The 21,856-nt window shown below is 50.4% G+C and overlaps 10 protein-coding genes across 10 annotated transcripts; 5 read left to right on the top strand and 5 right to left on the bottom strand.

The window, feature by feature from the left end:
* Nucleotides 1-320: 320 nt before the first annotated feature.
* On the bottom strand, nucleotides 321-2,527 carry CNI02690 (conserved hypothetical protein). Its single transcript, XM_024657843.1, has 12 exons — nucleotides 2,192-2,527; nucleotides 2,080-2,138; nucleotides 1,949-2,019; nucleotides 1,833-1,887; nucleotides 1,670-1,780; nucleotides 1,445-1,613; nucleotides 1,314-1,390; nucleotides 1,221-1,264; nucleotides 1,079-1,159; nucleotides 978-1,028; nucleotides 460-915; nucleotides 321-400 (listed from the first exon to the last, which is right to left on the bottom strand). Exons 1-11 carry the CDS (start codon nucleotides 2,439-2,441, stop codon nucleotides 630-632), a joined length of 1,254 nt encoding a protein of 417 aa, XP_024513576.1. The 5' UTR covers nucleotides 2,442-2,527; the 3' UTR covers nucleotides 321-400; nucleotides 460-629.
* Nucleotides 2,528-2,832: 305 nt separating this feature from the next.
* On the top strand, nucleotides 2,833-4,554 carry CNI02680 (expressed protein). Its single transcript, XM_572910.1, has 6 exons — nucleotides 2,833-3,224; nucleotides 3,361-3,426; nucleotides 3,476-3,497; nucleotides 3,555-3,618; nucleotides 3,670-3,892; nucleotides 3,950-4,554. Exons 1-6 carry the CDS (start codon nucleotides 3,119-3,121, stop codon nucleotides 4,357-4,359), a joined length of 891 nt encoding a protein of 296 aa, XP_572910.1. The 5' UTR covers nucleotides 2,833-3,118; the 3' UTR covers nucleotides 4,360-4,554.
* A 132-nt stretch (nucleotides 4,555-4,686) lies between these two features.
* Nucleotides 4,687-8,004, top strand: CNI02670 (MAP kinase, putative). Its single transcript, XM_024657842.1, has 9 exons — nucleotides 4,687-5,613; nucleotides 5,666-5,947; nucleotides 6,000-6,015; nucleotides 6,072-6,330; nucleotides 6,388-6,453; nucleotides 6,508-6,577; nucleotides 6,633-6,714; nucleotides 6,764-6,842; nucleotides 6,913-8,004. The coding sequence occupies exons 1-9, from the start codon at nucleotides 5,063-5,065 to the stop codon at nucleotides 7,929-7,931; spliced, it is 2,424 nt and encodes an 807-aa protein (XP_024513542.1). The 5' UTR covers nucleotides 4,687-5,062; the 3' UTR covers nucleotides 7,932-8,004.
* A 108-nt stretch (nucleotides 8,005-8,112) lies between these two features.
* CNI02660 (integral to membrane protein, putative) lies at nucleotides 8,113-11,537 on the bottom strand. The gene is made up of 4 exons (XM_573001.2): nucleotides 11,067-11,537; nucleotides 10,566-10,995; nucleotides 9,619-10,508; nucleotides 8,113-9,566 (listed from the first exon to the last, which is right to left on the bottom strand). Exons 2-4 carry the CDS (start codon nucleotides 10,897-10,899, stop codon nucleotides 8,484-8,486), a joined length of 2,307 nt encoding a protein of 768 aa, XP_573001.1. The 5' UTR covers nucleotides 10,900-10,995; nucleotides 11,067-11,537; the 3' UTR covers nucleotides 8,113-8,483.
* A 660-nt stretch (nucleotides 11,538-12,197) lies between these two features.
* Nucleotides 12,198-14,282, bottom strand: CNI02650 (hypothetical protein). Its single transcript, XM_572999.1, has 8 exons — nucleotides 14,126-14,282; nucleotides 14,068-14,075; nucleotides 13,921-14,018; nucleotides 13,493-13,869; nucleotides 13,349-13,443; nucleotides 13,206-13,296; nucleotides 13,071-13,156; nucleotides 12,198-13,018 (listed from the first exon to the last, which is right to left on the bottom strand). The coding sequence occupies exons 1-8, from the start codon at nucleotides 14,274-14,276 to the stop codon at nucleotides 12,578-12,580; spliced, it is 1,347 nt and encodes a 448-aa protein (XP_572999.1). The 5' UTR covers nucleotides 14,277-14,282; the 3' UTR covers nucleotides 12,198-12,577.
* Nucleotides 14,283-14,470: 188 nt separating this feature from the next.
* Nucleotides 14,471-15,384, top strand: CNI02640 (hypothetical protein; the record flags this gene model as incomplete). The annotated part of the gene is made up of 3 exons (XM_572684.1): nucleotides 14,471-14,674; nucleotides 14,719-14,920; nucleotides 14,969-15,384. 3 exons carry the CDS (start codon nucleotides 14,471-14,473, stop codon nucleotides 15,316-15,318), a joined length of 756 nt encoding a protein of 251 aa, XP_572684.1. The 3' UTR covers nucleotides 15,319-15,384.
* Nucleotides 15,345-16,164, bottom strand: CNI02630 (DNA-directed RNA polymerases i, ii, and iii 17.1 kda polypeptide, putative). Its single transcript, XM_024657841.1, has 5 exons — nucleotides 16,067-16,164; nucleotides 15,977-16,010; nucleotides 15,649-15,914; nucleotides 15,558-15,598; nucleotides 15,345-15,509 (listed from the first exon to the last, which is right to left on the bottom strand). The coding sequence occupies exons 1-5, from the start codon at nucleotides 16,112-16,114 to the stop codon at nucleotides 15,401-15,403; spliced, it is 498 nt and encodes a 165-aa protein (XP_024513535.1). The 5' UTR covers nucleotides 16,115-16,164; the 3' UTR covers nucleotides 15,345-15,400.
* A 117-nt stretch (nucleotides 16,165-16,281) lies between these two features.
* Nucleotides 16,282-17,577, top strand: CNI02620 (mitochondrial import inner membrane translocase subunit tim17, putative). Its single transcript, XM_572685.2, has 6 exons — nucleotides 16,282-16,536; nucleotides 16,609-16,708; nucleotides 16,841-17,027; nucleotides 17,133-17,195; nucleotides 17,247-17,300; nucleotides 17,374-17,577. Exons 1-6 carry the CDS (start codon nucleotides 16,505-16,507, stop codon nucleotides 17,421-17,423), a joined length of 486 nt encoding a protein of 161 aa, XP_572685.1. The 5' UTR covers nucleotides 16,282-16,504; the 3' UTR covers nucleotides 17,424-17,577.
* A 137-nt stretch (nucleotides 17,578-17,714) lies between these two features.
* On the top strand, nucleotides 17,715-18,783 carry CNI02610 (hypothetical protein). Its single transcript, XM_024657840.1, has 3 exons — nucleotides 17,715-18,211; nucleotides 18,271-18,412; nucleotides 18,499-18,783. Exons 1-3 carry the CDS (start codon nucleotides 17,741-17,743, stop codon nucleotides 18,636-18,638), a joined length of 753 nt encoding a protein of 250 aa, XP_024513478.1. The 5' UTR covers nucleotides 17,715-17,740; the 3' UTR covers nucleotides 18,639-18,783.
* Nucleotides 18,728-21,768, bottom strand: CNI02600 (hypothetical protein). The gene is made up of 3 exons (XM_572997.2): nucleotides 21,548-21,768; nucleotides 20,971-21,498; nucleotides 18,728-20,919 (listed from the first exon to the last, which is right to left on the bottom strand). The coding sequence occupies exons 1-3, from the start codon at nucleotides 21,720-21,722 to the stop codon at nucleotides 18,896-18,898; spliced, it is 2,727 nt and encodes a 908-aa protein (XP_572997.1). The 5' UTR covers nucleotides 21,723-21,768; the 3' UTR covers nucleotides 18,728-18,895.
* Between the last annotated feature and the right edge of the window lie 88 nt (nucleotides 21,769-21,856).

Below are 21,856 nucleotides of genomic sequence, written 5' to 3'. Positions count from 1 at the left end.
ACAGAACAACTGGGTACCCGTCTCGAACAAACCAGCCTCAGGCTTGCTATGAATGGGAATCATCCTCTCTCTTTCCCGTTCTTTCACCGCCTCCCAAGCCAATAATGATCTCTCATCTATCGCCATCAGAGCATAACGACAGAAAACTGTTATTAATAATTCCCCTTCATTGGGAACAGTGGAGAAGAGCTGTAAAGGGATGAAGCGAATTCGCGGAAAATGAAGAAAATCGAGGGCGGTTGTGATTGGGTCAGAGACGAGGATTAGGAGAGAAAACCAGACAATGCATGGTGAGTTGTACCCCTCCCAAACTGTCTTTCTTCGAGTTATTAAACGATTATATAGATTATGCTGAGCCAACGCCTTTCTTGCCATGAACGACTCTACGACTTTATACGACCTAGTTGGGTGATTTTTTACGTCAGTAGTATTACTCGTAATTGGCACAAGATACGATACCATAGCCAGCATTGACATTTATGATATCTTGAACAATGGCTGCCCGTGGTCATGTATGTAATCGCGCCCAAACCTTATCACTTCACCAATTCCACAGATAATTAGTATGCTACAATGACATTGTCGAACCAAAATGCTGAATACCGAATGACTGAGCCTCCCGAGTGCCCTTATTCAATGACCATCTGCGGCACCATCTGGCCACTTTCCCCTTCATTACCATTATATTTTCTACTCCATCCCTTGTTTGCTGGTAAAGACCAAAGACTTGTCCTGTTCTCCGGATTCTGATGCGCCTCGACCAAGCCTTTACCGAAATTTGACATACACATGCACCCAAAAATAAATGTAACGAGCAATATGATGATGGAAAATATCGAGAGGATGGCCATCGTGATTTTGGTATTGATGTAGAGTGAAGATGTGCGAGGAAGCCAGAGGGTGACGAGCTTATAGCTGTAGGAGAGGGCTCAGGGTTAGTATGAGCTATCATAAAAGGAAATATAGGTTTGATGTACATGAAGTAGGCCAAGCCTGCTACCATGATGACCAGTAGACAAACCATCACGCTATCAAGTTCATTCAGTCCAGCTACTCAAAGTCGTGAACGGCTACTTACGTTTTGTTTTCTGTCCGAAGTGCCCAGCCGCAGAGCAAGATGAAGACGATGACCAGCGGTAATGCCACCACCGTTAGGATACTACGAAGAAAGCCGTGTCTCGTTCAGTTGCTGCAGATGCAGACATGTAGGGGAGGCCTACAATTCTCCTCTATTAGTGCTCCAAGCTGTCACAAGGATGAGGTACTTGTCTACCGGTCAGCATGGGCTCATACAAACAGTCGAGACAACCCACGGCGAGACAGAACGCCATGGCAAAAAACAGGAGCAGCTTGAGCAGAGACAGCAAAGTTTGATATGCCCTATGTATTCCTGCAATACATTCAGCACTACCTCTTTGTAACAGAAAGGGATGGTGAGGCCAACTTTTCAGTTCAGGAGAGGCCCCAACCAATCGGAAAACATCCCAGCCAAACTGAAAGTAAAGCTGCCTGGACAAAAACCCAAAGGAAATGAGGGCCAGTCCAAAGATGATGGGAGGTACGATGAGGATGCCTTGGATGACGTTGAATAGTGAGCCAGGGCCTGTGCAGCGCTTCCCACCGCCATTGTAAGCAAGAAAAAGAAAGAGTCACGAGACGTGAAACACACATCAAAATCACCACAACTACCAGTGACATCTTCAAGTGCTATCTTTGTCTGGGGTATCTGCAGAATGGCGTAAAGCAGAAGCATGAGGTTCAACCAGATGTGCAGAAAGAGCTATACTGGCTTGTAAGTAAGTTTTGGGAGGCAGACGTCTGGGTGGACTGACCTGTACGATGTTTCGAGCTCGCAAGGCATCGAAAACATATAGCAACGAGAAGACTCTAATCGGGATAAAAAGTCAACGAACAAGTTGCCAAAGTGCAATAAACGGCGAATACTCACTGTGACAGCAGAAATATGGCGAGATAAACGGGAACAGTCTTTATCTTCAATCCGGCGTCCTTGACATTCACCTATCGCTAGTTCAGCCAAGTACATCAAGTACGCTGCCCGACAGCTGTGCTTCTACTGACTTCAACGAGCCCAAAGACTGCAGCGGCTAAGGCGAACACAATGACAGCTTCAGCCGCCGCTATCATACTTTGTCAATCCCTGGCACAGTCTCATATGCCATCTACCACTTACCTATAGACATGTACAGTTTCTCTACCTTCGTCGGCAACGCATGGTATCGTGGCCGTGCTTCTTCCATAGTATGTGATTGTCTGGATATTCCATCGCTTACTCGAGGGATAAATGGTTGAGCTTGGGATGTTGACTCGTAAGGAAGGACGTAAGGATAATAGTCGGTCATTATGGTTAGCAATACGCAGAGGTTTTGTGTGTGAGCGAGTTGTAACACGAGGCGGTGATACAGAAAGAACGATTGTGTCATCAATGGCACCCTCTCTTATATGATCTTTTCTGTGGGTGGTGTACGTAGGGTAATTGTCCAAGCGTAGCATCTAGAGAGTAGAGAAGATCTGGAACGGGAGGTTTGCCAAGATGGCAACTCCGGGATGTGCGACTACAATGGACAGCAAAATATATAAGAGATAAGAAAACTGGTTGCTGCCACGTGTCGTTTATTGGCCCATTCTTGCACGAACACCCGAGAGACCAGCCCAACTTCATAAAATGTAACGGCTTTAATCTGAATATTTCAGGCACTTTGGGGCTTTGGTGCCTTGCGGTGGACAATTTGGTTCCGCGCCGGGTGCCGTGAGCTCTGTGCCCAACGACACGCCGACTATCGCCTCTATGATTCTTTCCATAAACCGCATCTTCTCCCATCCATCTCCGCAACTCCCTCTTCACCTCCAGCAGCCTATAAAAACCCTAGTCTCTAACCCGCAACCCCTGCCGAACCGGCTCGGCCTGTGCAGAGACCCATCTTTGTCTGTCCGACTACGTCTCTCCCTCTCTTCCGGCCTGGCAACAACGACGAACATCACAGTCCTCGAATCTGAAATCATTTCACACCTCATCTCCTATTGATTGTAATATTCCATATACCTTGGAACCCTTCTCAAGCATTGTAGAAGGAATATAAGAGCGAAGCCGCTGTGGATCATGGCGTACAACCATAAACTTCCGAAAAAGATATCGCTCAAGCCAAAGAAACATCATGGTTTCCAGGTATTCTTGTGGTTATTAGGGCTGTTATTACCGCCTCTAGGTGAGTTGTATTCCCGGTCGGGCGGTATGTGCACAAAGGAAGGAGTCAATGGCGAGATGGCCGCTCGTTTCTTGGACACGCCGTCAGAGGCGGAGTATGATCCTGACGTTGGACGCGTTGACTGATCTTGTCCTAGCTGTTGCTGTTCGATTCGGTATTGGAGTCGACTTCTTTGTCAACGTATTCTTATGTATTTGCGGCTGTGAGTAGTATGATCTAGCCTTTTGAACTATTACTTAACTCTTGTCTAGATATTCCGTGTCATTTTCACAAGTGCGTCGGCGTCATCTAACATTATCAGCTGGTAGACTGATAAGCTCTGGCGAGCAGCTTCTACATTCAAAACATCCGCAACAATTCCAACAGAGCCCGAACGCCCAAATGGGCCATCAAGGTGAGTTTGTATCGTTTACCATCCGAAACACAAGTCTGACGCTTTAATTAGTACGGTCTTGTCGACAACTCTGACCGAGAACGACGTGCTCGAAAGAACCAATGGTCCAAGCGCTTCGATGAACGTAACAACCACTCTACTCTGGCTGAACAAGAGCTCGAAGAAGGTGAAGAGGGACCCAACTATGACCCTAGCATCGTGAACCCTGAAGAAGTTGAAAGGAGGAGGAATGAGGGCTTGTGGACTGCTGATGATGAAGAGTATTACAACGATGGTAAGTGATGCAAAGCCCCACTCACTCCGCTGTGCTGACGGATGTGATTACCAACAGACCAAGCTCCCAACCAACGCAAATGGCACTACCCGGCCAACTTTGAAGGTGCTGTCGGTGATGGTCGATCATATAAGCGCAACGCTTCCTCTGGTGGAGACAGATGGCAACGCGCTGCCCGACGATCATCGGGAGCATCAAACACTTACCCTCCGGTGGCTGCCACCGACGATGACGTACCCGAGTGGGGTAAGGATTATGGCAGCAAGCGTCGTTCCAGCAAGAAGAAGCTGAACAAGAAGCAAGACCATACACATGATTGGGCGAGGAACCCCGAGTATGGCAATGAGGATGAAAGCGGTGCACGAGGTGCGGGTGGAAGTGGACGACCCAGGGAAGGAAGTAGGGGTAGTGGGAGGGAGAATGGAGGCACAGCAAATGGTGATCCTAACTGGGACCACGAATTCTAATTGGGGGATTGTTAGAGTTTTGGATGAGAAGGGAGTAAAGAAGGTCAGGTAGATAGATGTTGGATATGAGATGTTATCGCGAGGAGCGGTATCCGGGAAGCGCGGGAAGCGGTGGCTGTTGGTGCGGTACATACATATCGCGATTCCCTTTTGTCTGTGTTTGGATATGATAGTGTATAGCGTCTTCGTTGTACGAGATGAATGCTCTATGGTCGAGCAGCCGCAGTGAGAGAGAAGATGCCGATATCAAGGCACGGGAATGGAACTGGGCCGAAAGTGTTTTGAGTTTAAACGAGACACCTCTCCAACAAATTCACGTACAGCCATTCTCCTCTTCTTCTTTCATCCTCTCTTCCATCTTTCTTTATATCACCCACAGCCAACTTAGTAGGACAGAACGTCCGACACCTTCACATTTCACCAATCAACGTTGCCCAACACGCAATAACAGGCCTGCCCCACACCTCCTTGGACCCTCATTGTCCTTGCCTATAGCCTCCATCATATCTCCGCTCATAGCCAGCTATACACGTCAACTCCTTTTCTTACGTGTTTCAAGCTATCCCAACGCGATAAACTTGTGTCGAGTGGCAAAGGGCATACGTATTCATCAAACTTCTCAGGCAAGGTCTTCAGATATCAGTTTACGACACTTCACGTCTTTTTTCAGTTGACGATCAATTTCTTGTCCCACTCTACGAAAATGACGAGCCCTTCAGCTCAACCAATGATCCCACGTTCCCAACCTCCTAGGCCATCTCACACCCAGTCCTCACCAGCCATCAACTCGACAGGCATAAAACCTAATGGTCCGCCTTCTGTCATCAGACGGGCTCCAAGTGTTCCTGTCAACCCAAGTACTGCTGCAGCGTCAGGAAGTTTGTCTTCTCTTTTGAAGAGCGAAAATACTGCACAAGCTGTCTCACGATCGTCTCCTCCAACAGAGCCGAATGATCTTCCCAGACCCATTGAGCCAACACCCATGCTTCCTATAACGGGTCTACCCAATTCTTCCTCGTCATCGTCCAACGCCAGACACGGTTCTTCTTCTTCCATTTCTCGGGGACCTTCAGTGACTGGAACCCTAACACCTGCGACAACGGCCCTTGGCGCGCCTATAGAACCGACTCCACCGCAGACGGGAGCGAGCAAGATGGCTGCAGCTGCAAAGAGAGGATTGGATGGATCTGCTGGGAATAACGTAAAAGTGTACGAAGAGGGTCATCCGCTGAATGAAGAGACTCTCAAACAGAGGTGATTACAAAGTTTAAGCCATCATACGAGGACCTTACTGACAGTTATGCAGGGGCTACCAGACACTCAATATTCTTAATCACCCTTTCCACCTGCCCGACCGCTGGAAGCTTCTTCGACCATTAGGCCAAGGTGCCTACGGTCTAGTCATCCAAGTACAAGATGCCGAGACGGAAATTCCTATCGCTGTCAAGTGTGTGACTAGGGTGTTTGACAAGGTTATTTTGGCGAGAAGAGCGTTGAGAGAGATTACGTTGCTGAGGCATTTTGGAGAACATGATAATCTGACAGGGTTGGTAGATATGGATAACGTCTGGGATGGGTATAATGAAATGTGCGTAAATTTTAAAACTTTCAAAAAAATGAATTGCTAAATATCCTTGTAGTTACCTATACATGGAGGTCTGTAATGCTACCAAATGCCGAAAAAAAAAAATGAAAGCTAACCCAGTTCGTAGCCCATGGAAGCAGATCTTCATCAGATCATCCGCTCCGGTCAGCCCCTCGGGAATGCGCATATCCAGTTCTTTATCTATCAACTCTTACGAGGCATGAAATACATCCACTCCGCCAACGTCATCCATCGTGATCTCAAACCTGGCAACTTGCTCGTAAACTCGGGTTGCGAATTGAAAATCTGCGATTTTGGGTTGGCCAGAGGGTTCAATCCCGTTAAGGGCGAGGAACCTCAGGGAGAGGAAGGAAAATTGACAGAATGTGCGTTCTTGCCGTATGGCTGGTAAAAAGGGATTCACGAGCTGATCAGACCAAAAGATGTCGCGACGAGATGGTATAGAGCACCAGAGATCATGTTGTCCAACCGAAGATACACCACAGCTAGTGAGCATATACAGACAAAGGAAAGAGATCTAAACAAGCTAAAGCCATTCATAGTCGACGTCTGGTCGATAGGGTGTATACTAGCCGAGTTGCTGGGGTTAAAACCCGTGTTCAAGGGGAAAGAGTGAGTAGTTAAATACATGCCATGGTTGGTTCGACCTCGGCTTATCCAACCTTAGCTATATCGAACAAATGACCCTCATTCTTGAAACACTTGGGACACCAGATGAGGAGACTATGGCCCGGGTGGCCAGTGAAAAGGTAAGAAGCAGCTCTGGAAAGATCCTTATCGTGCTAATGCCTGCAATAGGCTCTTACTTTCTTGAAGACTTTGCCAACTTATGAGAAGAAAGATCTGGGGAGTATATTCCCCGATGCCGATCCTCTAGGTAGGCATTTTTTGTTCCTATACAAGATGTTGTAAGAAAATTGATTGACCCGTTGCGCCGCCTTAAACAGCCGTCGACTTGACCGATAAGTTATTGGAGTTTGATCCCACCCGTCGAATTGACGTTCCGTCGGCTTTAACACATGCTTATGTCGAGAGATACCATGATCCGGAAGACGAACCTTCTTGCGATAAGATCTTTGACAAATGGGAGGAAGTCGAATCGCTCAGCACGATTGAGGAGTTGAAAGAGGCGATCACGAGGGAGATTCAGGGGTTCAGAGAAGAGGTTCGAATGGCCGCGGAAGAGGACGATGAAGACGAAGAGTGGGCTGAAGGGGAGTACTTGGACGATGAAAACGTTTTCCACGATAGTCCTGGGCCCGCTTTGGCATCCACTCTCGAGAAATTCACCTATCCTGACCATATTGCCCCCAGTTCGTCTATTCTCCCCTCAGCTGCTCGACTTGCTCCTATAATTCACCAATCCCCCAAAGGCAGCAAATCCCCACACGTCAAATCAGCTCACTTGCCCTCTGTGCCTTCCTCCGCAAACAGCTCCAAACCCAGCTCCACAGCGGGCTCCGCTCCTCGTACACGCGAGCACTCTCCGACTACGACTTTTATCACCTCCGCAGAAGATTACTTTACGGCACAGCATGGGTTTGGAGGGCCAAACGGACGTGCGTCGAGGCGTTCAAGTAGTCACTCAACGTCTGGGCGACGACCTGCGAGCTTTTTGTTTTCACCATTTGGTGCGGGTATGACCCAAATCGTCCCTACACCCAACGCATACCCCCGTTCACATGCCCAAGCTTCTCCTGAACTTACAACAGCCGAGAAAACACCCCGTGACAGACGATCAAGCGGTCTTTGGCGCACCCGCTCCAGAGCCCAAAGCCAGTCTGGTAATCTTGTCCTCGAGCGTCTCAGTAGCCTCGAAATTAATGACCATAAAGATGGAGAAAAGAATAGGATCGACGCGCTGCATGCGGTAGTGGGGTTGGGTGGAGATGGCGAAGTACCACCGATGACGGTGTCGCCAAGTGATGCACCCCCTAGTGAGGTGCCAAAGAGCTTCGGATATTAGAGATTTAGATGAATTTAGAAGAGCATGGAAAGAGGCATTTTTGATTAAACTTCTTATGTTGTAAATCGTTTGCATGTATTCCATTGCATCATATTTCGAGCTCTTCGTTAATTTGCTTGTCATCATCAGAATTAATTCATGTCAAACGACTTGCAGTCAAACAAACGCCATGATGCATTGTTTTTATCATACGTTACGCTTGATCCAAAAAAAAGCAGCCAATGGAAATTCGAGCAGTAAATAGCTATTGAAATACATTTGCAGGGAATTCAGGCTACTAGAAAAGAACTGTGCTTGGTACAACTTAAATTCCCACTTGAATAGGGGCTATGAAGATGTATAGATATGTAATGATCAGAAAAACAGAGCAGGAGAAACTGATAAAAAGGTTGGAAATGGATATCTATTTTATTCTATATATTTTCTGAAATGGAGAAGTAAAATTGGGGCAAAATAGATTTGACGATTTGAACACGACCCGACAGATCCCAAAAGAAGCAAGCACTACACTACCCCTTTCCTGACTACACAAGCACGTGTTGATATCCCACTTCAATACCGTCTTGACCACTGCTTCTCATCTATCGGCGATCCAGCGCCATTGACTCCTCCTCTACCCATCGCCGCTTGCTCATACGCCAGCTGGGAGTTCTGTGGATCATATGGATATCCAATTTCTTCTTTCCCGTAAGGGTTATAAGTTGTGACAGGTGGAGAAGAAAGCGCACCGTCCGCGCTACTCCCGCTTGCCTCATATACGTTATCCCCCACAGGCTCCATCAATGATGATCGTCTTCCTAACCCTGCTCCTGCCGCCGCCGCTCCGCCTCCAAATCCAGCTCCCGCACCAGTCGCACCGGCGCCGCCCATGGAAAGTGAACCTCGAGAAGCGGCAGCACCATCGGAAGACACGAATGTCGCTGCATCGATGTTCTTCATCATTGGAGGAGGCACGGAAGAATTGGATGAGGTAGGTGAGAATCGTTCGACCTCGAGACCATCTTCGATCCGGGTCGAGTGCTTGCACCAGAGATAACCGTAGCCAATGTTCCAGAGGAAACCAATGAAGAGGAGGACGACGGGTACACCGTAGAAGACGATGATTACGAATGCGATAACCGCACGCGGGATGGGCGTAACGTTCATATCGGGGATGAAAGCGATCAATAACCCGATCGCAATTAATCTACATAGACTCAAAAACGCGCCGAGCCAATCACCCTTCTTGTCCTTGTGCGGCCTACAGGCGAGGAGAGCGACAAGGATGATGAACTCGACGACGAGGTTACCAATTACTTGAGCCCACGCAGAGGTAGGGCCGAACGCGATAAAGCCTGCTCGGGCGATCATGGCGAGTATGAACGGGGCGAACCAAAAATAGTGGAATTTCTGGCGGTATTGGCGGTAAAGCACACCGATAGAGTGAAAGTAGCGGAAAGAAGTGTATAGCGAGTTTATCTCGGGGGACGTGGATGAGATTCGTCGAGCACGGAGAAGGGAGAGTACGAAGGCTGTGGCGAGAGGGACGAGGGTGAGGAGAATACCGAATACAGCCCAGAAAATGGAAAGACCAGAGTCGCCAATGTGGAATTGCCAAAAGGCAAAGATCCAAATGGGGAAGAAACCGATAAGGCACTAAGAGTGAGATCAGCCATCGATTCGACCATTCCGAAAACTTGAAACTTACCAAACGCAAAGAGTTACCAATACAGAAAGGCCACCACATCCTTCTCAACCTTGCCGCCCAACCGAGGTGAGACCTATTCCTGCCCATACGGTCGAATAAAAACACGATGCCAAAGAGCAAAACGTGGAAAGCGACAAAGATGCCGATCAGCGCAAGGAAGACGAACCAGATGGTATCGTAAGCGTTGGCCTCGGGGATCTTCAGGGTGTTGGTGTAAACTGGGAGACCAGTGTTGATATCGGTGGTCACGTTCTGCGGCAAAACAGAAGGGATAGTGGCGCGCTTGGCGAAATGCTCCAGACTTCTTTTGCTAAGAGCATTCTCCTTGAAGAAAGCTGCGAGACTTTCGGGGGAAGATAGAATGCCATCGTTAGACATGTAGACGTTGTATGGGGATAATTTGCGGTTGATGTATTGTACGTCAGAGTACGCAGTCGAATCCATCGATCCGCCCGTCTTTTCTCTCATTTTCTTAATGCTACTCTGCATATTTGAAGAGTAAAACAATCCCAATGCCCAGTGAAAGTTTTGGACAAAATTGGTATACACGAGCGGGTAATTGAGATGCAGCAGGCCCGATGCGGCTGCAGCTTGGAAGATGAACAGGATATCAAACCACCGGTACTGTATTGGTGATGTGGAAGTACCCGAGGCGGTATGCCAGATAGCAACGAGGAAGGCTACGAGTGTGAACATGGCGGATGCCCATATAACGCCTTTTTGGTGCGCGGTCTTGCCGTTGGCCAATGTCGCTTGTAGACAAGCGGCGACTTCATTGTTCTCCACGCGAATGAGTTGGACACGGGCATACGCCTCAATGTTGGGAACGGTATAGGCGATAGATGGGATCTTGGAAAGATATTCCTCGGGGATGGGATAGGTACCATAACCTGCTTTTGCGTTAGCGATTGTTAATCCTGGAAAAAGATTAAGCAGATGAGACATACCGGTGAAATTGACTTGGGGCAATGGACAGATCACTCCCTGGAGGAGTTCACAAAGCTCCAGAGTTTGGTTGATGATCTGGATACCATAGGCATTGATATACAAATTGACCGAGGTATTTAAATTTGACTCGACCGAGGCTAATGAGAATGAGAATGTGACGGACCCGTTTGAGCGGTGATAGGTAATGTCAAACTCGTCGACGATGACCGCCTTGGCTTCGGCACAGTAGGTGACAGCGTCGGTGTAAAGAACACCGCTGTCGGCTGCTACAGGTGTGGTGGCGAGAGAGAAGAGGGAGAAGAGGAATGTCAAGATGAATAGTGGTATTCTCATGGTGGGTGTTGTGGGGGGGGGGGGGGGCAGAGGTGGCGGGAAAGAGCAGTCGCGGGTGTCTCTGGTCTCTGCAGCGGGTTTATGCAGGTGTTATAGCTGGAGATATGATAAAGAAGTAAGCGGCTGGATAGGATTTCGATGCCGAGTGAACTGAGAAGAGTACGTACATGACCGCCGCTTGAACACCTCAATCTCAGGTGATATGCCGATTCACCAAAATGTTTCGTGCACAAAAAGACAAAATGCGCTCGCCTACACCTCGTTCCCAGCTGGCACACGTTGCAGCGGTATTGCCTTTTGTATCGAAATGGTAGGTGGATTCGATGATCTTCCTTGTTGATTTTTTTTAAATTATGCTTGTCGATCTGTGTGGACAGGCGACGACACGTCTTGGCCGAAGAAAAGCGTAACGAGCGGTGGACCGGCCGAAGGTTATCGCTCCCCGTGATTTTCTCTCAGTCGGTGTCGTGCGTGTGTTGCTAGCGATAAAAGAAAGCTAGGTCTATGGATTCTCTAAGTGGTACAGAGGCTATGCTACAGTTTACAGAGGAATGTTATAATTGTGAAAAGCAAAGAGATGGGAAAATGGTTTGGAAGCGATTTGGCTCTGTGTCAAGGTTTTTCAGGGATATATGTGGATCTTGGACAGAGTGCGCTTTGGGAAAACGCAGCATGCGATGCGGCCTTGTTTCTTTTTATTTTATTCTAGTCAAGTATTATATTATGCTGCTGCTCTGCTGTGCATGCCCGTCCCAGCAGCGTCAGTGGCTCATTTGTCCACCCCACCCATGCATAGCGCAGGACCACTTTCGCCGCCATCCCTTCCATTCACTGCCAGAATACGTCACGCGTAAATTAAAAAGAGCGTCACCACTCTAGCATTTATCAGTCTAGTAAGCTCCATCTAATTCTTTTTTTTTCATCTCGTAATTGTTAGTTCTTTTCTTTTTTCAACTGTCATCGACGCTCGTTACATACCGACTGCATGGCAAGAAGCTGCAAGCAATAAGAAAAAAAGAACAACGACAATAAATCATATACCGCTGATCCAGCACCCAAGGAGCCACGCAATAAAGACCGTTGCAACACATGTCTTACCCTCAGCTTTCGTTGCCTAGCAATATTCCTAGTTTCTATTTGCAAACAGTCACTCGCCTTCCGAGGGAAATCAAGCTGAAGGGGGTATGCAGGAACACAGCGTCTAGTGCCCAATAACACGGTCACTGATTGTTACTCGCGCACGACAAAGTACTATTTGTGACATTCTTTATTAATTCTTCACGACCATCTTTTTTTTTATAGGACAAGAACGGTAAACAGTCGTGGCAAGGTTTGCTCTCTCAATTTCTCAAATAAGAGTAAAAGATTAAAAAAAGAATAAAAAAAAGAATAAAAAGACCAGCAAGATCGAACAGATCGAGGTGTGAAGAAAAGAGGGAATAGAATAAAAACAAAAACGACAGGGTATTCCCAGAATACGACTACTGGTCCCAAATCCTAATCGTGCGCTAGGCCGATCCGAGGAATTACAAAAAAAAAAAAAAAACTTTTGAATCTCAACCTCTTTATTCCTTGCCACTTGCGGTTTTGACTGTTTTTGTCTTGCTAAAAAAAAAATGATATTCGTCCCGATGATGATAAGAAATATTCTCCCCAAATGAAAAGATTTCCATGCGTTTTATGCGTCGACTTGCATCTTGTCCTCGCCGTTGGCCTCTGGTTTCTCGGCGGCTTCAGGTTCGGGAGCTTCTGCCGCCTCTGCCTCTTCCCCCGCCCCCGCCCCCACCTCTTCCGTCTTTTCAGCCGCGGCGGGCTCTTCAGCAGCAGCCTCTTTTTCCTTTTCGTCGAGCTCCATTTTCCCCTCCGTCACGAGCTCGGCCGACTCTTCCTTCTTTTCCGTCACCGGCTCGGCAGACTCTTCCTTCTTCTCCGCCACCGGCTCGGCAGACTCTTCCTTTTTCTCCTCGGCGGGCGTCTCGTCAGCAGGCTTGTCCTCCTTGGCGGGCGTCTCTTCTTCAGCGGCGGTGGCGGCGGCGGAGGGGGCGGAGGGGGGGCGAGCAGACTTTTTTTGACCGTTGGTCACACGTCCTCGGTTAGCAGCATCGATGAATTCTTGCCACTTTTTTGGAGGGTTGTCAGCCATCCATCGCGAAACGCAAAAGAGCACATACCTGGTGCATAAGCTTTCCAGCACGCCTGGTGAAATCATACTTGTCGTTCAGGGGAATAGTGGTGAGGCCCATAATCTTCTTCATGACTAATAAACACCGTCAATGCCCCGCCACGCCAGATGGGGGACGACGCACCCTTGCCAATCTTGGAGTACTGAAGCGCTTCTATTGTCATCGAGTCGTAAGACTCGATAGACTCAAACACTTCGTTCCAGTGGGACATTTCCTACGCTGACCGTCAGATCTGTCTCCTCTTCCTCCACAAATCCCAAACTTGCAGGTTCGGCAGGCATAGACTCTCCCAAAAACGCCTTTTGCAGCTTGTGTCTCCAGTCCTTCACCTTTACACACTCTGGGTCGCTCGCCAGAGGGTCTGGCAACTCGTCATTTAACAATGCAATCCCAAGGAAAAACGCACACACCTTCATCGACCTCGGTCTTGGAAACTGCCTTTTTATCTCCCGCCTTGGACACCGCCTTGGACACCGCCTTGGCCTTTTTCGGCTTTGGCTCTTCCTCCTTCTTGGCGGCCTTTTTCCTCTTGGGCTCTTCCCGCTTTCTCTTTCCAGCCTTTACGACAACCTCGGCCTCGTCCTCATCCTCGAGCTCGTCCACGTTCGCCTCGGCCTCTTCCTGCTGCTTGTGGATCTCTTCCTGCTGGGCATCCCATTCCGTGGGGTCCTGTGCGGTCTGGTAGGCTTCGCGGAGGCCGCCGGACGATTTACGGTGTGGCTGGGCGAGGAAGGAGGAGATGTCGGACGCGGAAAGGGCCTTGATGTCCTTGTTCTGGAGCCAGGAGCTGCGCGGGCGCGTGAGCGGTCAGCGTCGCGTGAAAAGGCGCGGGACGTACAAGTCGCCGGCGGGGAAGAACTGGCAGCAGTACAGGTTCGGGTTCTTCCCAGGCCGTGTCTTGAGGACGTTGCGCGGCAGGGTCTCGGGGTTGGCAATCTATCGCGGTGTCAGCTGCAGGTCTCGACGCGGCGGCACCCAAACGCACCCGGGCAGCTACGCGACACGGTCAGCACTCGGCACAGCGCGCAGCGGGCGGTACTCACGCCAGGGAGGGTATCCCCGGAGACGGGCGAGGACGATGTCGCCGATGTCAAACTTGTGGTCTGCGGGGGGCTTGGCGGCGGCGGCCCTGGGCCTGGGCGCGGGCTTCTTTGCGGGGGCGGGCTTGTCGTCGCGGGCGGGGGAGGAAGACATGGTCGGTGGGGGGGCGGTGGGGCGGTGGATGGTAGATAGCGCGCGAGAAGGCGGCTAGCGTCGTTGCGCCGCCTCGACGGCAATTGTCGGCGTTTGGCAGATAGGCACGGGGGGTCATTCGAGGGAGCGTATAGGCACGCCGGGGGGGGGGGGTCATTCGACGGAGCGTATCCTCACTGTCACAGCCACACACCATGCGCCCCCCCCGCCCCCTCGCGCTGCTCGCCCTCGCCCTCCCCGCCGCCGCCTTCCGCGACACCTCCCCCCTCCTCATATGGCTCCCCCACGCGCCCCACGCGCCCCTCGCGCCCCCCCTCGCAGACGCCGCCGCCGTCTATTCCCAGCTGCACACCCTCGGCTGTGACTGGCACTCTGCGGTCGCCGTCCATGTCGACGACGTGCGTCTCTCCTCTGCCAAACAGAATGTGCTGACCCCGTGCAGCTCCACAGCTCGTGCACCGCCGACTATGCCATCCCGCCCGACGCCCACGTCCACATCCCCTATCTCAGCCGGCCGGATAGACGCGCGCTCGACGACAGCCTCGAGGCATGGGCGCGCACGTGCGGCGCCGTGGTAGACGACGCGGTGGACGCGGCGGTCGGTGGGAAGCGTCTCGTCAGGCTCAGCGTCGCGAATGGAGAACGTGCGTGGTGCGTGGCAAGAGACGTGGGCTGACACGAACCGTCCGTAGCGATCCCACCGCTCCCGCCCTCCTCCATCCTCCTCATCACCGGCTCGCCTTCCGGCTCCAGGCCGCACAAGCGACAGGAAGAACGCCCGTTCCCCACCCACTCGTCTCTCACCACCCGCCCGACCGCTTCCCCTCCCAAACACAACGCTACCGTCCCCGCCGACGGGCCCCTGTTCGACCGCGTCCAGATCCTGACCACCCCAATCATCACCGCGTTACTCGTCACCTTTGGTATCTTTATCCCGCTTGCGGCGTTTGGTGTCAGTGCGCTCGCCAGCATTCAAGTGCCTCCAAGGATGATGGAGATTGGCAAGGGATTAGTTGTCGGCAAGGAGAGAAAGGATCAGTAGGCTGCGTTTGTGGATGCAGTCGTGTTGCTCTTTGTAGACTATAAATACATCCCAAATAATATCTTTCATGTCTAACGCTTCATTACTTGCGCATGAGCAAATACACGTTTTCTCCAACAACAACCCCCGCAAGATGTCGATAGGATCCACGGAGAGCCATGAGCAGTCCACCGAAAGAAAAGTATGCCGTGCTACCGCCTTTGATCAGCGAGTGCCATTGAGACGCCTTCAACACTCACGTCTGAGCCTCCCCTTGCGCCGAATCGTCAAACTTGTAAATCTACACCGTCCCCATCAATTTCCATTCTCCCACCCAAAACCTTTACCCACCTTGCCATACATGACATAATCATAATCTTCCGCCAACCCTTGCTCATGACTCCTCCACAACTCTCGCTTCACCCTCCGCACTTCGCTCCCCTCCTCGCCTTCGTCCCCATCCGCACGACTATCCAACGTTTCCAGCTCCGACGGGACCAGCGACCGCGCGAGTGTGAGCGTAAACGTTTCAGACTGTTCGAGTGGGTAGAGTTCGTTGGCAATGTCGAGCGTGAGGGACATGGAAAGCGAATGCGACGTCGCGGTTATCCGGGACACTTTGCCATCTTTTATCAGTCGCCTTGCGCGCGCGAAATATATCTGAATATGGATTAATCACCTCGGTCAAATTTCTTGCCGTCCTTGTCTACAGTCTGGGAAAAACGAAATGTTCAGTTGAAATGTGTAACCAATAAAAAAAAAGACCCACATCGACGGTGAACCTGTCGTCAAAGATGATATTGGATGATTCGGCCATGGCGTATTAATTCCCTCCGATTCAGGAGCGGGGGGAATAGTGGAAGAGGGAACGGTGGTATGTGGAATTGTATATACGTACAGAGGATAAGAGGAAAAATAAAAAATAAAAAATAAAACCACTTTTTTTTTTATTCCACCCGCCCCTTTTGACCCATTTTCTCTTTCCACCTTGTTTCCACCCGCAAGACCCAAAAAGTCATCATTACTCTTGTCATAACAAATCCATCTCCCTTCAAATCCACCCCTCGACACCAACGCATATCCACTGAGACACGCTACCCCACAGCTGTGAATCGACGACACTCGAACAAGGAGAAAAAAAATCGATTTCAAAAACCGACTTTTGACCAGAAACATCCCCCGGGCCTTTTTTATCTAACAATACATCATGTCTGCTGCTGATCACGGACGAGACCCCTGGTACGTCCCCCCGCCCAAACCCCACGGGAGGAAATCCGCGAATAACTTGACGGGAGCTAACGTCGGTGACAGCCCGTATGTCATCTTGAACGATTTCGGCGGTGCGTTCTCGATGGGTGCGATTGGCGGTGGTATCTGGCACGGTATCAAGGGTGCGAGAAATAGCCCCAGAGTATGTTTTTTCATTTTGAAACAACGCCGTCGAGAAACGTTTTTCTGACCATGGTTTCGCCTTTATCCCAACTGTTCGCCGTTATCCCAACTGATGATCACTTGATCACTCGCCTACCTTACACACACACAGGGCGAGCGTCTCGTCGGATCCCTCTCTGCTATCAAAGCCCGTGCGCCCGTGCTCGGTGGTAACTTTGGCGTTTGGGGTGGTCTTTTCTCAACTTTTGACTGTGCGGTCAAGGGGTATAGGCAAAAGGAGGATCCATGGAACGCCATCATCTCTGGTTTCTTGACAGGTGGCAGTTTGGCACTTAGGTGTGAGTCCCTTTATGTGTGCTGCCTTGAGACGAGTGGGGATGTTTGGGATAGGGGATAGGATCGGACGATCGGTTGGTGAAGAGTTTATGCTGACCAGCATGTAGCCGGTCCCAAGTCTGCGTTCGGATCAGCAGTCGGTTGTGCCATTCTTCTGGGAGTGTTTGAAGGTATTTATAAATAAAAAATAAATGTGGGAAAATACTCATTTGGTTATACAGGTGTCGGTGTCGTCGCGAATAGGATGATGGCCCAGCCCATCCCTCAAATGCAATGTAAGAATATTCCCATTCTCCCCAAACCCTCGGCATCTCCCCACCTCGATCCACCACTAACATTAATCTTTAGTACCCGAACAAGCACCCCCGCCCGTCGCCCCCGCTGTCGCCACCGCCTAGAACCATCCCCCCCCCCCTCTCCCGACTAAGTCAACGAAAGCAAGCTTGTAGCCAGGACAGATTCAGAATTCGGATTTATGGTGTAGATGAATGAACCCGGGCCTTGCTTGTATAATCACCTCTCTTTGCATGCATTTTCTCTCTAGACGCGATACACCATACGAAAAAAGTTGCGACGATTTCGTGTTTTTGTCGTTGTAATTATTTTTACCCGACAAACGCGACGTCATTGCTCGGCCGACCGCCGAGATTGTGTTGGATTTCTTGTAAATTATCAATTATCCTTTTCATTTCCATCTATACTATCCACACCCACAATGGTTCTCAGAGTACAGCCACGTCCGTTTCTCCGCCCCTTCTCTCTCCCACGACTCGCCGCCACTCGTTTCGCCCACTCTGCCCCGCAAGCACCTACACGCACCTGTCCCTCCTGTTCCCGCCCCGTCCCCCTCCCTCTATCCCCATGCCCTTCATGTTCCTCCATTCTCCCTCTGCCTTCAAACCTTTCCCACCACTCTATGCTCTACCTCTCCGCCCCCATCTCCAGCTCGGGATCACCAGCCGGTCCATTCGATATCCCACAAGAACTGGCCCATTTACCCTGCAACGGATATACCGTCGATAAAGCCGATCTGCGTTCAAATTGGGTACGCCGCCAACGTGAATTACATCCAGACAAGTACAGCACGAGGGGAGACGGCGTGGTAGACCTTGCGAGGGAATTGAGCGGAAGGGTGAATGAGGCGTATGCTGTTTTGGGAGATGATTTGAGGAGGGCAGAGTATATTGTTCGTCCCCCTCTCTTTTTTCTTCCAAACAAAGCAAAAATTTAACCACAGGCACATAGTTATCGGTGAATGCGCAAGGGACCGAAGAAACAGACAAGATTGACGATCCTATGCTCCTTGCCGAGATCCTCGAGGCGAGAGAAGAACTCGAAGACGCCCAGACACCTGAAGAAATCGATCGGATACGGCAAGCCAACAAGGGTACGCTTCCCCCAGTTTCTTCATAATTCATTGCTATCGCTAGATGTAATACCAAAACTAATTGCGTTTTGGTTATATATATATAGAGCACGTGAAAGGGATAATTGGGTCCCTCGAACAAGCATTTTCCGGTACACCTCCAGACCTGGCTGAAGCCAAGCTGTTGGCAGTGCAGTTGAGGTACTGGATGAATTTGGAAAAAGCTGCAAAGGAGAAATCTGTATAGACACGTTGCAAACTTTGTGCGGCCGCGCATAGACTTGTGGAGATATTCACCTCAAAGATGTAGCTCTAGTCATTATATATATAGACGCATCAATAGTGGAAACGGACGAAACATGTAATTGAAAAGCATGACTTTGACATTCCCCAAGCTAGTATTACGAGACGTGGTCCTAATTCCCTCAATGAACTTTTACCCTTACTCCTCGCGTGACCCGCTTTATCCAACCAAAAAAACCCCAGTGAACAAAAGACTAGGCTTTAGGAACGAGACTCGGAAAGCTGATTCTGGCTCTTGCGAAGAAACGAAAACTTGGACTTGAGCCCCGGCTTATCACCCTCCTCGCCTTGCCTCATCTCCCCTTGGCTCTGCCCCACCACCTGACTAATCTCTATCCGATGTCCTTCCGAGCTCGCCCTTCCCTCCACCATCCCCACATCCCTCCTGCCCCATCCCAGTCCACTGGGCCATCCTTCCCCACCACCTGTCCAACGCTTACTCAGCCCACCCCATTTCCCTTGCGCCATCGCCAACGCCTTCTTCTCCCCCTCTGTAGGTGCAAAAGGGCTCTCATACCCTCCCGCGCCCGAATTACCAATGCCCATATGGAGAGAGTCGTTGGATGTCGTTGTCGTAGGGTGCTGATAACCCAGTTTGGTTACACCAGAAGGAAAGCCAGAGGTTGAAAAGGAAGATGTAGACTTGTTGGGCAGACTGTCGTTGGATAGGGTACCACTAAACCAACGGCGCGAGCCGGGCAAAGTTGGGAGACCAGGTATCAGAGGCGGAGTCGTACTATGCGCCGGCGGAGCAAGACCATTGGGTCCCAAAGAAGGAGAAGTCGACGATGGATAAGGAAGAAGAGAGTGGCTTGCACTGCCACTGGGTCGTTTGATAGGTTCAACATGGGCTGTAGTAGGGTTGGAGAATGATGAGTGATGAGAGAGAGCAGGTTGTTCAGGAGATGAAGCAGAGGAATTGGAAAAGTTGTCCGCGTGCACGTCTTGTTCTCCCAAATCAAGCTTGAGAGGATCATCAAACGTCGAGGACTCGTCACCAGCTCCAACATACGGTGTCTCGCCTTCGAGTGAAGAGAAGAGACCTTGAGGAAGGAGATTGGCGCTGAAAGACGAGGAGATTCCGCCATTCGGTGATCCTGGATCATGCCCATAGACATCCGATTCACTATCACTCGCCGTGCTCTCCTGCTTCTTGCCCGCATCCACTCCACTCACCCTCCTGCTCACGCTAGCACTCCCAGGCCCAAAGTCTTCAAAGCCAGACACGTCTGTATACCTGAGTTCTTTCAAGTCCCTAGACGAAGATGACGCAAAAGTACCCTTGGAGAGATGACCGAAACCAGTAGTAGAAATGTGCGAGGTTGGACGAGCGGTGTAGTCGTAGCCGAGATGGGGCATACCAGCTTCCGCCATATATGCAGCTGCCTGCGTGGCCCAATGACTGTTGCCACCATGAGCATGTTGGTAGCCATGCAAGTAGCCTTCTTGCGCCGCAACCTCGTAAGCCGCCGCCATCATCATCATTTCTTCTTCTGGGCCAATTTTTCGCGCCGCCTCGCCTGCTTCAATCACACCCTTCAACTTTTCCTCCGCTTCCTTGACTCTGCTTTCCAGCTCTTCATTCTTTGCTTCCACCATTCCAATCGCTGCCTCCACATTCCTCAACTCTTGTTGTTTCCGCTCCACTTCTTGTCTCGCTCCCACAGCATGTCGATCCCCTTCCTGTTGTAATACTTTTACACTCTGTTGACTACCTCCTATTTGTTCCCGCGTACCCTTGACTGACCCTTCTGCACCCTTGATTTTGTTCTCCAGCCCATCCCTCATGATCTCAACTGCCCGCAACTTCTTTTCCGCTTCGCGCCGTGCACTCTCTGCCTGACGTTTCTGCTCTTCGAGGTTCTTTGTCCGCGCCTTGAGTTCTTGCCTCTCGGCATCGTCCTCCTTGCGGCGATTACGCAAGTCGTCAAGAGTGGACTGCAAATGAGCATGCGCTTCGTGGACAGATTGATCGTGCGTCGAGAGCTGGTTTTGTAATTCTTGCACGACATTCTGGGCGGCGGCAAGTTCGGCTTTCAAAGAGTTGATGAGGGGCGACGCAATTTCGGGGGCAGGAGATGACGGGGGTACAAGGTTGACTATAGACGGGGGACGAGAAGTTGGTGAAGGTGGGCGAGAGTGAAGGGGGAGTACATCCGGTATGTTTGTAGACGAGTCGGATCTGCGAAGGTGCTTGGCGGTGGCGGGGGAAAGAGACGCTTTGGCTGGAGACATCAGTCAGCTTTGTGACGCGGAAACAAAGGGGGAACGCTTACGATTGGGAGTAACAGGTTCCTCCTTGAGGGCTACCGAACGAATCTCAAATACACCAGGCTTATCCACTGATGCCCTCTTCCTGCTCTTCTCTTTTGCTCCCCGTGTCACTACTCTCCACACCCACTCCAAATACAACGGTATCAACATGACCTCGCTCCAGCTGCCCCAAGTGCCTACCCATAACAAATGTCTCTCCTTTATACTGGCATTCTTTTTCGTTTGCCGACTATCAGAGAGGTAAGCAGGTGATTGAAGTGGCGGAGTTATTGCTATTGAAAGCAAGAAAAATGACCGGTAGTATAGTGTTGGAGTCCTCAATGAAATAGCGACGCGGTTGGCGAAACGTAACGGCGATATGGGCTGGAGGGTAGGTGTATCTGCCCCGGTAACCGGAAGAGAACCCTGCTTGTTTCCATGCTCATCATTCGCTTCGTCTTCTGAACGCCGAAAGTCTGCCATTGCACTCCGAAAGGATAATTCGGTAAGGTGTGATCGAAAGCATGTTTCAGAGGGATTTGTAACGACCGCTTTCGCAAAATCAGTGATGCCCATCGCTCCACGACACGGTGTACTCACCCCCAATTAGCAAAAAGACAAAGACGAGGAGCCACAAGATGATGCTCCTGTTGGTCTGGCTGGTGGGCTGCAGCAGGTGGGTCCATTGTTGGTCTGTATCTGGCGGGCGTATCTGCTGGCCGAGGAGAGCCAGGACTGCGTCCCTCGTTCGCTCTGACAATGAGCGGAGGGACATGATGGGAGATGAGGGGGAGAAATAGTGGAGAGAAAGAAATTTGTAGAGGAACGCTCGTGGTGCAAGAGGAAATAGAACGAGGTTTTAGTGCGAGTAGTCTTTGCCACATTACATAACACCGCTATCCCCGTCTA

This window comes from Cryptococcus neoformans (assembly GCF_000091045.1).
Source record: "Cryptococcus neoformans var. neoformans JEC21 chromosome 9 sequence".
NCBI lineage: Eukaryota > Fungi > Basidiomycota > Tremellomycetes > Tremellales > Cryptococcaceae > Cryptococcus > Cryptococcus deneoformans.
Note: the sequence above shows the minus strand (reverse complement) of the source record. Positions and strands in the feature narration are given on the sequence as shown.

Bases quoted from the DNA above. Each gene is read 5' to 3' on its own strand.
- CNI02690 (XM_024657843.1), bottom strand. From the start codon at position 2,441: ATGACACAATCGTTCTTTCTGTATCACCGCCTCGTGTTACAACTCGCT. The intron at 2,020-2,079 runs GTCAGTAGAAGC...AACTAGCGATAG, and splicing joins CAGTCTTTGGGCTCGTTGAA to GTGAATGTCAAGGACGCCGG. The intron at 916-977 runs GTACATCAAACC...CCTCTCCTACAG, and splicing joins GCAGGCTTGGCCTACTTCAT to CTATAAGCTCGTCACCCTCT.
- CNI02680 (XM_572910.1), top strand. From the start codon at position 3,119: ATGGCGTACAACCATAAACTTCCGAAAAAGATATCGCTCAAGCCAAAG. The intron at 3,427-3,475 runs GTGAGTAGTATG...ACTCTTGTCTAG, and splicing joins ATTCTTATGTATTTGCGGCT to ATATTCCGTGTCATTTTCAC. The intron at 3,619-3,669 runs GTGAGTTTGTAT...CGCTTTAATTAG, and splicing joins CGCCCAAATGGGCCATCAAG to TACGGTCTTGTCGACAACTC.
- CNI02670 (XM_024657842.1), top strand. From the start codon at position 5,063: ATGACGAGCCCTTCAGCTCAACCAATGATCCCACGTTCCCAACCTCCT. The intron at 5,614-5,665 runs GTGATTACAAAG...ACAGTTATGCAG, and splicing joins GAAGAGACTCTCAAACAGAG to GGGCTACCAGACACTCAATA. The intron at 6,578-6,632 runs GTGAGTAGTTAA...ATCCAACCTTAG, and splicing joins CCCGTGTTCAAGGGGAAAGA to CTATATCGAACAAATGACCC.
- CNI02660 (XM_573001.2), bottom strand. From the start codon at position 10,899: ATGAGAATACCACTATTCATCTTGACATTCCTCTTCTCCCTCTTCTCT. The intron at 10,509-10,565 runs GTATGTCTCATC...ACGCAAAAGCAG, and splicing joins GCCCCAAGTCAATTTCACCG to GTTATGGTACCTATCCCATC. The intron at 9,567-9,618 runs GTAAGTTTCAAG...TCTCACTCTTAG, and splicing joins TTGGTAACTCTTTGCGTTTG to TGCCTTATCGGTTTCTTCCC.
- CNI02650 (XM_572999.1), bottom strand. From the start codon at position 14,276: ATGTCTTCCTCCCCCGCCCGCGACGACAAGCCCGCCCCCGCAAAGAAG. The intron at 13,444-13,492 runs GTGTGTGCGTTT...ACGAGTTGCCAG, and splicing joins CAAGACCGAGGTCGATGAAG to ACCCTCTGGCGAGCGACCCA. The intron at 13,019-13,070 runs GTATGTGCTCTT...CCTCCAAAAAAG, and splicing joins CTGGAAAGCTTATGCACCAG to TGGCAAGAATTCATCGATGC.
- CNI02630 (XM_024657841.1), bottom strand. From the start codon at position 16,114: ATGGCCGAATCATCCAATATCATCTTTGACGACAGGTTCACCGTCGAT. The intron at 16,011-16,066 runs GTGGGTCTTTTT...CGTTTTTCCCAG, and splicing joins ACGACAGGTTCACCGTCGAT to ACTGTAGACAAGGACGGCAA. The intron at 15,915-15,976 runs GTGATTAATCCA...AAGATGGCAAAG, and splicing joins CGGCAAGAAATTTGACCGAG to TGTCCCGGATAACCGCGACG.
- CNI02620 (XM_572685.2), top strand. From the start codon at position 16,505: ATGTCTGCTGCTGATCACGGACGAGACCCCTG. The intron at 16,709-16,840 runs GTATGTTTTTTC...ACACACACACAG, and splicing joins GTGCGAGAAATAGCCCCAGA to GGCGAGCGTCTCGTCGGATC. The intron at 17,028-17,132 runs GTGAGTCCCTTT...ACCAGCATGTAG, and splicing joins TGGCAGTTTGGCACTTAGGT to CCGGTCCCAAGTCTGCGTTC.
- CNI02610 (XM_024657840.1), top strand. From the start codon at position 17,741: ATGGTTCTCAGAGTACAGCCACGTCCGTTTCTCCGCCCCTTCTCTCTC. The intron at 18,212-18,270 runs GTTCGTCCCCCT...ACAGGCACATAG, and splicing joins TGAGGAGGGCAGAGTATATT to TTATCGGTGAATGCGCAAGG. The intron at 18,413-18,498 runs GTACGCTTCCCC...ATATATATATAG, and splicing joins GATACGGCAAGCCAACAAGG to AGCACGTGAAAGGGATAATT.
- CNI02600 (XM_572997.2), bottom strand. From the start codon at position 21,722: ATGTCCCTCCGCTCATTGTCAGAGCGAACGAGGGACGCAGTCCTGGCT. The intron at 21,499-21,547 runs GTGAGTACACCG...ATTTTGCGAAAG, and splicing joins TGTCTTTTTGCTAATTGGGG to CGGTCGTTACAAATCCCTCT. The intron at 20,920-20,970 runs GTAAGCGTTCCC...TGATGTCTCCAG, and splicing joins GGAACCTGTTACTCCCAATC to CCAAAGCGTCTCTTTCCCCC.